This window comes from Aspergillus welwitschiae (genome assembly GCF_003344945.1).
Source record: "Aspergillus welwitschiae strain CBS 139.54b unplaced genomic scaffold BDQ94scaffold_74, whole genome shotgun sequence".
In the NCBI taxonomy this organism is placed as follows: Eukaryota; Fungi; Ascomycota; class Eurotiomycetes; order Eurotiales; family Aspergillaceae; genus Aspergillus; species Aspergillus welwitschiae.
In genome coordinates, this window is record NW_020798768.1 from 45,026 (window position 1) to 55,997 (window position 10,972).

Sequence of the window (10,972 nt, forward strand, 5' to 3'; positions counted from 1 at the left end):
AGGTACGCAACCCCTCTTAAAAAGGACGGTATGGCAACTTGACCACGTCTTCTCGGTTAACGCTCCCTCATTCTCCCATATTACCAGCATCTTTTGACTTATGCTTACTCTTTCTCCTCACCCTTTTTCTCATCCGCCACATTGTCCTACTCTGGGTATGCAGGTCATCCAGCTCCCCCACCAGGTCTTAAATAAGACCTGGATCAGACAGCTTAAAGGGCTATCAACATGAATTGAAAAGCGCAAAATTGCGCTCAGCTTGGTCAAACGTGTTTAATGTGAAGTTAAACTATGCTGCTGGTTGAAGAAAAAGCAGAACTGGGGGTTCGAGTTTTGCGTGCACTGAGAATCTACCAACCTGATTGGGCATTCTGTGTCACAGATTGACCTCCAAGCACCAGCGACCACCAGCGGGGAATCCCGTGTCTTCAGCCGAGCACAGCACAACCCTACCTGGTCACTACCGTAGAGCTTCACAAGACCTTAGATCGGTGTTCTTGTCGGACAATTTGCCCACTTCAGACCCACCGGGCACGCGAATACCCGTTTCAGTCCATCTCGCTTGGTTACCTCACGATTGCGGGATCTCCTTTCGAGAAATCTTGAAATGTCATCAAGTGCCGCGCATGGTATTGTATCCAGCTATTCCTGGGTGCCATTTGTCCAAGGAAATGCTCAGGTGCACATGATGACCGTTATAAGAAGGGTAAATCCCCCATCTGCCTTCCGGATTGATCCTGCATGTCCAGGCATTCGCTCGTTAGTTTGAGGCCCTCAATTCAAACTGGGCCGATTGGGACGAAACCATACGCGTGGGCATAGGCAGCGAGCGGTGCGCGCGGCCCGTGGGGCCGCGCAGCTGGTCAATGGGTGTAGGCACACAGGTAACAGACGAGCTTACGGGACATAAAGTTACACGTCTAAGCAGTCCAGCGGAGACTACTTGGGAGTAATCGAGCCACCCAAGCAGAAACCGTTGAATGGGCAGCATGAACTGATCCACCCGCTTTCCGAGCGGCGTGCTCCTTTAAAACTCTAAGAAGAACCGTCCACCTTCGTTGCACGACAGAGTGAAACACAGGAATGGTTGAGGTCTGAGACAACCTGCTTTACTGCTGGTCAAAACGCCGTGGGATATTCCCTCGCCCCGAGCGGCGCAATGTCAACAGAACTACAGGAAACATGATATGCCCTTGTTTCGGGTCGTATTGCCAACCGGACTCCATGCAGCCAGTCCATACATATTGCCGCAATGAGCAGAACCGCCCTTTAGTTGAAGCCGCGGTCCAGAACCGACATCAACCTCACAGGCCAGCGCCCTCTCATTCTAATCGAGGTTCCTTGCATTGGTAACTGTATCTTTGACAGCATCGAACAGGATCAGAAGCTTGAGGTCACTTGGACGTATACGTACTGCGGTGCTGTCGATCAGAATGATTAGAGTTGTCATATCGGGATGTGGCCAACCCGGCATTCCCCTGCGAAGGGGAACTGAAGGTGGCCACGGCAAAAGTTGATGCTCAAGGGAATTTCGTAATCTTCAATTTGCCCAGCTGCTTGCCCCAGGGACCGATAGGATACAACATATCTCGAAGACAACGTCTCGCCTGACATGAAAATGACTGACCTGCAGCGCAGCGACGAGACATTACCCTGAGAAAGACGCCGGCAGTTCACTGTTACCTTCTTCTTTCTATGAGGGTTCCGGAATCCAGACCTGGAACCTGCCCAGCATCCTATCTCCGCTTACGCCATCCGAAGACATCTTAGTTACGTATGCCCCTACTATGCTCTCAGTCCCCTCGGTCGGTAAGGGATGCATCTTGCGGTCGTCCATGAATATGCCTCTGGCTGAGTCGCCGTCTCCCCACCCTTTCTTCCGCGCGTGGAGTACAGCCTCGGCAACCTCAAACAGTGCCGCCGGCAGATCCGGGAAGTGATTTGTCCTTACTTCGATCACGCGAATGAATGATCCCGGATGAAAATAAGACCAAGAGACGAGCAGGAGCCGAATCATCTACGCGGGTTGAGAATAATTTCGGAACAAGTCCGGTCGATACCAGAAAAATCATGTATCCAATGCGTTCTGTCGAGAACATCTCTTACGGGTTTTAGTACGAGAGTATCAATGGGTCCTCGTATGGATGCCGTAAGAGGGTGAAAAACAGAACTTAGATAGCCTGGATTGTGTTACTGGTTCATTTGCTTGCACCAAGGGTTCTCCTTTATCGCATTTATCGACGAATTATCCGTCTTCTGATAGCTGGAAAACTCAAGCCAGGATTCCAGCCCCAGTCGTTCCGGGTCGCGTGCAGGCTTATTAACCTAATCGCACAAGGTTTGACCACTTCCCAGGTCGATTACCTTATATTGCCATACGATCGTCAAGGTTACACTCAGCTCCTGTCCATGCCTAGAACCATGGTCTCGACGTTAGCGCCCATTTGGAGCTCGTGTGAAAGCAGTCCCAGGTCATTGACCTGCGAATGAGTCCCGTCCCATAGCCTTCCAAAACAGCTGCTGTTGCTCTTACAGAGGTGCCGATCCGTAGTATCCAGTTTTGAAACTAGATTTGGGTAAGTTCTATCTATAATGCGCTACAGTGCAATGTCCTACGAGACTTTGAGCAGACGGAGAGCCATGATAAGCTGGATGAAAGAACAGTTTGAATAATGACTAGGAAATTAGGTATAGTCCATTCGGAAACCTTTTGTGTGCAAAGGTTTGTGTCAAACCGAAGCAGACTCGAATAGTTCCATCTACACAGCTACGGTTCGAATAGGTTCTGCACAAGTCCAGCAGAAAATATAATAAAATCATCAAGGGCCTGTTCTGCATGGCAAGAAAGAGCAAGGTGATTGTTTATACCAAGCCTTCTCGGAGATGATCTTTATTGATACTCACGCTTGTGCCGTGTACTGGGAAAGTACCGTGCACGAACTGCCGCAAACGTAGGACTGCGTGTTCATAATCCAAAGAGACCGACCAACGACGAAAGGTCTAATTGAATGAACTTGTGATCTTTTGGATGGACTAGTCGAGCTACTTCGTGACGGGAACCAGACAGGGAGATCGGATCTTAACAGCCGCCTCAGAAGCAACAAATGTTTAAGTACTGCATATCAAGGCATTCGGAAGAAACCAAGCCTAGGCAAGGATGCGAATCGACCAATGAGCCATACAGAGCTGCAACACGTTGACTTCAACGGAATATTATAAGCCACCCGTGGAAATTCAGAAAAGAAATACTCTCACCTGGAGGTAACAACAGAGATACTTCAGTTGGTATCCTCATATCGAATCATGCAAAAGTCCAAATGAAGGCATATCTACTTGACACCCGCTGTGTATGATGCTGCAAGTGGACATTGCCAATAATACAGAATTCACTGTGCTCCTCCAGGTTGGCTCTCTGAGCCTACACCTACAGGGACAGCCAGGTCAGCGTTGTTGTCACGACATTGAATCTCTCATCCAAACACAAGATAGTCGTGGCCTTAATGGTGCTGCTTTCTCACTCAACCACAGTGTTCGGAACCTTCCTTCTCCTTGCCGGAATGAGACCTCGGCAATGAACCATTACGTGAATTATCGGTCAAAGTTCAGGACTTGGGATCATGTCAGCCCTGATGCTTCCATGGCCACGTCTCTAAACTTCTACAAAGCGTGTCTGACTTGAATGGCGGCGAAGAATCAGCCTCCCTCCAGTGGAAAGTCTCCTCAGCCGATGATCCACTCATGGATTGCTGAGACGACCACGATCCAATATGTGCTGCGGGGGCGCCTCAGTCTGCTGTCCACTTTCTGAAGGAGCGCTTCGCCTACAATAACTCAGGCGGCTAATTATCGACATGTAGTAATTCCATTTCGTCCCCATAGCAGAGAATCCTGGATATAGCTGACATAAGGTCAATGTAAGATGGAAGAAGAAGTAAGAGAATAAATAAATAAATAAAAAAGCAGTAGATGTGTGAATCCCAGGCCCGGGAGAAATAGTCCGTCAGCAGAGCTACTAGGGCGTTTGATTCGTAGCAGACAAATGGTAGAAGGCTGGAGGCTAGTCTGTACCCAGGGGCCAGGTATATAGGCTGTCTGCGGAAGAGAACAAACGCTCGGAAGCAGAAGAACTTGAGCGCCAAGCGCAGATCCACGCGATAAAGGTCGCTAAGCAGAGATCAGCGGCCCAGGGGCTGGAGTGGCTGTAGTTCAATAGCTCATCAATCCTTCTGGGCCCTCGCACCCCCAATTGATGTCCCACCCGAGCTTACAAACTATTACGGCCATTGATGACACGGATCCGGTCCAAGGATCAGAAGCGACTATGAATGGCAACTCACATCTTTATTATTCTGTTACTTAGAAGGGCATATTTCGCGATCACTGATTTACTCCAGTAAAATATTCTGATGCTACCCTGACACACTAGCACCCACCTGTGGGCCTAATTACCCAATTGTAAAGCACGTGGTCATGATTGAAGACTCAACTACCTACATGTCCTGGATGACCCTCCAAAAGGGGCAAGCAAAACAGGACCATAGAAGCGATATCCTCCGAGCTTACTTACATGCATGCCCAATTCTGAAGCTAATTGTACCCTCTCAACAATGGTGACCGACAAAGGAAACAGCGGGTGCGGGCTTTGTCTGGCCAGGGGGGCCGGTCCCCTTTGGAGACGTCAAACTACAACTGGACCATGAGCGGTAACATTATCCCTTGCATGCCGCGGGACCAAAGCGCCGGAATGTTCTGCATTATTATAACATAGCATCCTTGAAGTATGTTTGCAAACACAGGCACAATTTTATCTCATATATAATAGAGCTCCCCTAATATGTGAGGCGAATTTCAGCGAGCATTTTCCTCCTTTTTCTTGCATTACAAGTTCTTGCATCACATTTGGCAGCGCCTTTGACCCACACATGGCAAAAGTTCAAAGTCTGGGATCACCGTTTGAAAACGCCAACCAAGGCGAAGAAGAAGGGTCTAGACAAACTTGACGCTACACAGGAGGCATCAGAGTCTGTAGCTTCGGTAGGTGATTCATCATCAGAGAGCACTATCTTTGACCCCTGCTTTAACTCAGACTCTGGAACAAAGGTCAACTTTTGGTCCTCTGCTAATTTGGTTCCTCCCAAAGGACACCATTGCCGAGACAAAGGTTGTGGCAGATCCCACCCGCCAGCTCTCTTCCGGTATCTCAGCATTTCGGCCAGTGAGATCAGAAGAGAGTTTCCACACTCCTGAGCGCCAAATTAAAGCCTTTGACTGCAAGACGTGCAAGACAAGCTAGAAATGCCAGGCGCACAATATGGAAAGTCCAGAGCCCCTGAACCGATCTGTCTGGCAGTCAATCGGGAACAGACATCTCCGTTAATGCACAGAGCATTGAGGCATGGCAAACTCCCAACTCATAGGCTCATGTCCAGGGTCAAGCAAAAGCTCCAATTTGGAGGCAGCCGAAGAAGTAGGAAACGAGTTATGGCATCTGAATGCTCCGTGAGACACAAGTCGTCTACAACGAAGACGACTAACTGGTGGGATATGTGAGCTGCAGTTCCCGGCTTTTATCACAGTTAATATCATACGGATCCCTACAGATATTTTTTATGCCATGAAACCCACTCTTTCTAGAAGTATCCCTAAAAAGCGTATGTGACATGAGCTAAGGCGGTATATATGTCTTTTGCGCCCGTCAACTCCCCTGAAATTGTCTCCTTCATGGACTCCGTTTATCAGACGAAGAGTTGTTGCAGCGTGATTCGGCTCCTGGCTCGATATCGACAGGCGGAAATTAGGCAATAGAAATTGAACAGGTTACCAAGACAATACCTTGCAAGTTGCGCCCATTGGTAACACGAACCTCATCCAAGGATCAACACCAGGACATCGCATTCTCCGCGGGGACGTCAACCGCGGTCGGACATGAGTACAAAGGTGGGTACTTAAATTAAAGTGGACTTGTCCTTGTCGTGCTATCTAATCACAGTCCAGAATATTGCCCAGGTGAATGCAACTTTTAAGGCCTCTTCGAGGGATCATCAACATAGATACCATGCTGAAAAAGTGTCCCATCGACACTGACACAGCCTGGGGTAGATTATTAAATTTTAGATTTCCAGCGCCTGTCATCTCAGAGCTGCCACAATCCGGGGCCACCCAGAGTAATGGGGGGGCGCACGTGATGAAAGGCTGAGGGTGACGGTCTTCACCCCTTTGAGATGAAATATTAGTTGCTCGTCATGACATGGAGGACAACGGCCACTTACCTGCCAGGGGTCAACTTGGGAGAAGGAACATGGGCAGTAGCCCGGTAATGGTGCTGCTGGCTTTCTAACAACATGAAGGTTGTATCGCAAGACGACTTTGACCAGACATCAACGGCAGTCCCATTGCCCGGAAACCGTATCATCCTCGCCCTCAATATATGAGGTATCCGTTCACCCGTATGCTATGCAAGTTGCGGTTCTCATTCCAACTGAACAGTATCTTTCTACTTATCAGGCTTCATACCCTCATAAAGCATCCCCAACACATGAATATCATGTCCATCAAAGCCAGTGCGGAACGCCAGTGCTCGTACAAGATCAAGTCCCGATTGTGATGCATCCCATAATCGTCGCATCAACAGTCGACATACAGCGTGCTCAACAATACTGCATATTGCTAATACAGCTACAGCGGCGACATAACTATGTGTACCACCGATATATACCTCAAGGGTTTTAGCAACCCTATTATGGTCTTTCGGTGGCAAACTGCCCTTCGCGTATAGTCATCGTCGCTCAAGATTATCCTTAGCAACTCGTCTCATCGTGCCCCCTTTTACTATGTGCTGTGGACGGGGACTGCTATCTTCCCCTACTATAACCGTCCTGTGAAGAGATTCCGTGTTTGTGCCACCTTTTGAACCCTTCCTGTGGTGAGGGCAAGGAAGGGATGGACTAACTAGCGATGCAATATGCGTACGTTACCAAGCGGACAGACGCGCGTCTCGATGTGCAAAGATATGAAGCCATTTAGCTCAATGGATGGGAACTTGAAGTCCATCAAACAGTCACGGTGAGAATTGAGCGGATACAAATCTGGCCAGCGGTCTGAACAAGTGGGCTTGTCGGTGCTGGTAGTAAGCACTTGTCAGGGCTTAACCATGGGCGAGCCCCGCTCGGATTACCTACGGGTGCGCACACAAGGTTAGAACCCGGCCAAACCGGCAATTGAGCGAGAGCAATAGAGAATACGAACAGTAAGAAAAGACCTGAATCATCCGTTTTCTGTCTTGCGAGTACTCGGGTGCGGTAGTCTCAGTATGCATGACACGGGTAGAGTGTGCGGCATGCATCCGTTTTCCTTGATTCTGTTGATGGACGTACTGCGCGGGTATGACCTGAAAGTTAAGGCTATGTACTTATCGGACACTGGTATGTCTTCGAAGAAAGCAGGGAAGCGAGTATAGCCGACGAACGACAGCGGTTACAAGGTTTCTCTGCTTGCAATGAGGCGTTATGTCGCAGACGAAACACTCGCTATGTGAGGCTCTTAGACCAGCTGCAACCTCTTGACATGGGCAAGGCATCGTCAACTGGATTGGCGTTTTGATGGCAGCTAAGGACTGCCTAATCACAAGTAGGGTTACCCTAAGGACACTGGCTGTTTGACCAAGGAGAAAAAGGCAGGATTGAGGAATGATGATTTCACCTTCGTTTGCTGCTGAATGAGACCATCGTAGTACCTGCTACCTGTTTCACCTGTCGACCATTTTGAGCGACAGCTTGGGTCAATCCAGAATGGCTAGAGGCCCGAAGGCATATATTTCTTATGTCAGGAAGAGTGGGGAATCGCTTGTTCTAATGCAATAGCTTTCATCAGTGCGTTAGCTAAAACGCCGGGGTTACTGTGGTAAATTGTATTGATATTTCTAGGAGATTGAGGGCATCTCTGCTGCAAGGAGACTTCCTCAAGAGTTGCGACCCCCTGTTTTGATAGACAGGAAGTAAGAGTATTTCGCTTATAGTCTCGAGACAAACTTGACAGGCACAATTTGAACAGCACTGTTCCATTGTTCTCCCTAACGGCCATGTTGTACGGGTTCTTTCTATCGCCGTGGAATTTTGTCAGGGACTATTAGGGAATTCAGGGGTCCTATGTGAAAAGGTTTTCGCATTTAACACAAACACACACCTGTATATTCGCATTGGAATGCAAGATCGCCAAGGACGGCTAGCCTAGAAGAACAATTGGTTGGCTATCGTTCACATTCCGGTAAGGGCCGACAACACATTCCTAGTATTCTCGAAAATTTCGCCCCTTTTTCTCTGCACCCAAATTCACATTCCGGGCTATTCACCCACTGTGGCCGATCTACGGTGTATTCGCATTTTATCGAAAGCCCCGCGGCTCTGTAGTTGCAGTTGGCATAACACCATAGCAGGCTATTATTTTTTGCCGATCAGAATTACTGTCAACCGCATCTTCTCGGCACCTCGAATGGAACCAACCAGGAAGCTTTTATCCCTCACCACTTTAAACCGTCATGCCAGTAGCTTGATCTTGACGGCTCAGCCGGGGCCTTCCTTCATGGAACCCAAGTCTCTCTAAGAATGGCCCAACCCGCAACTTCAAGGACGGATATAAATAACTCGTAACTGGAATTCCCTTCAATACGCAAAGGTCCGAAAGGCAGACACAAAGCCTCTTAAGATGCTTCCCTTTGCCGTTAACACAATAAAAAGTCGAGCTTGACTCTTTATTCGCTCATAAATCGAAGCCAGCATCTTCAAGCCGGTCACAATGAAAAATGGCTTGGGCTCTTCCTGGACGCTCCTCTCCAACTATCTCTCTCTGGCCGCTGCAGTGACATGTTATACACCGGATGGGACTCTTGTCGTCAACTCTTTATATCAGCTGTGTATTCCCATTTCGGACATCCATTCAATGTGCTGTAGGCTGAACGGCACGATCCGGATACGTGAGACCCAACGGGGTTTTGCCTGACAAGTGGCGGGGAATATTATCAGGAATTCTGCACCGATCAATTCTGGAACTCGAAATAAGTTTACCTAAACTTATCTGTGGTGATCAGGTTTCTCCTATCGCTGCGTAAAAATCGACGATATCAGTACTGATGATGTTGGCAGAATAGCGGCAATTCAGACTGGACCTACTAACTGACGTCTTGTGGAGAGGAACTCTGGTGCCGTGGTAGCTCCACCTTCTGCTGCAATACGCACGAAATATCTAGCTTAGGTCCGACACCGGTCGGTACTGATCCAAATTCCAGTGTAACCGCTACCGCTGCTCCTACGACAACAGTAACTGCCATCCCGACAGAAGATAGCAGCAAGAATAAGGACGAGTCCGAGAGACTGACGAAGGTTGCGATTGGAGTCGCGGTGGGTGTCCCGTTGGCATGCATAGCTGTGGGTATGTATGGTGCTGGATATCTCTTGGGCAGAAGAAGTACGCAGAAGATCCTGTCGCCAGCGAAGTTTGAACCCCGTGCTATGAGTATTCCGCTGAAGAAACCGAAAGGGGAGATAGGGCGTCCGCGTCGGTCTGACGACGCTGCCAGTATGTAAAGTGCTTCGAATCTGTTGGGAACGGATGAATAACGGCAGTAGAGAAGGCGATGAGAAGAAGCGTCTGGCATACGTCGGCTGTCTTTATGTAACTGCACGTTGGCCGGTGTTGATATCGCTGGCTATGCCTGCTAATTGCTGGCATGTGGTTATTGAAAGCTTATATTATACACTTTGTAGTAAGGAAGCCCCGCTTGTTCGACATGTGAATCGTCGATAAGTGCCATGTTCCGCGGAGCCTATGAATGCACGGTAATATGAGATGTGGTTATGTCTTGTGCCAAGAAACCTCTCAGTATTGCGTTCTTCGCGCCTTATCGCAAAAGTCTGCTGCTCGCTGTAACGATACTTGTCAGGGTCATATACCACATGGGTTTCATGATCGGACAGGGTACATTGCAATAATCAGATCCTCTTAGAACGATTGTCCAACCCAGGTTATCCTCGAAGTAGACGAATAGTAAGTGAATGAAACAAATCAATACAAACTCCGCATACTCACCTCAACAGACCGGATGCTAGCACCTATCGAGGCGGATATGCTCCACATACCTACAGATTACCTTGGGACGAAAGCGATCCTGAACCTGACAGCAGGACATTCCGAGCTGAACCTCCAGCAGGAACATCCGGATTCAAGCTAATAGAGACGTATATCATCTCATCCATGATGCGACGAGTGGTTCGGACAATTGACAGCATTTAAAAGACCGGCTGGCCTCTCACTGGCGTTTCGGTTTGCACAGTTACCCCCATAGTCCCGACAGGATGGCTGATTTCCAAGGTATCCAGTTCCGCCGCCTTGCCAACGTTCTTATTCACGACGCTGTCGGCAACGCGACGAGAGGTAGTGGTGCAGAGAGCCCCCTGTCAATTTGTATACTCGGCGGGTCACCGTGGGCTCAACAGCGGAAGGGGATGGCTTGTTACATAGTGCAAAGTGAGGCCAACTTCAGATTATGTCCGCCAATGTCGGGATGTCGTCACCGACCAATTGCCATGCGAAAGACCTCAGCTTCCGGATATTCCTCGCCTAGACTGCATGGGAGCCTCAGGGGCTTGTGCCCTTCTGCGTACCGAATGGTACCAAAACCGCATGTTTGAACTAGAGAATACCTAATCCTCCGGACAGTACTGGAGAGTCCACTTTGGGACCTTAAACAACGAATATTGTAGTCTTACAATCGCGCTCGCAACTTCGGAGAAATGGCCCAGAACAATCCTTACCTCCAACCAGTGAAGCAATGTTTTGAGAAATAAAATCTCCTTGGCCAACTGACTAACCAGATCAAGAGACTGACTCAAACTTTATACGCGATATCGGTAAGCGTATTGTAACCAAGCGTTAGGTGATGCTCAGCGGCCAGTAGCTGACGATTCTAGATACTCAGTGC

General features: G+C 48.8%; 2 protein-coding genes across 2 annotated transcripts; both read left to right on the forward strand.

Moving 5' to 3' along the window:
• Positions 1-4,922: 4,922 nt before the first annotated feature.
• On the forward strand, positions 4,923-5,550 carry BDQ94DRAFT_164009 (uncharacterized protein; the record flags this gene model as incomplete). Its single annotated transcript, XM_026769877.1, has 4 exons — positions 4,923-4,931; positions 4,972-5,034; positions 5,141-5,231; positions 5,276-5,550. The coding sequence occupies 4 exons, from the start codon at positions 4,923-4,925 to the stop codon at positions 5,548-5,550; spliced, it is 438 nt and encodes a 145-aa protein (XP_026620028.1).
• A 3,240-nt stretch (positions 5,551-8,790) lies between these two features.
• BDQ94DRAFT_164010 (uncharacterized protein) lies at positions 8,791-9,578 on the forward strand (the record flags this gene model as incomplete). Its single annotated transcript, XM_026769878.1, has 2 exons — positions 8,791-8,968; positions 9,184-9,578. 2 exons carry the CDS (start codon positions 8,791-8,793, stop codon positions 9,576-9,578), a joined length of 573 nt encoding a protein of 190 aa, XP_026620029.1.
• Between the last annotated feature and the right edge of the window lie 1,394 nt (positions 9,579-10,972).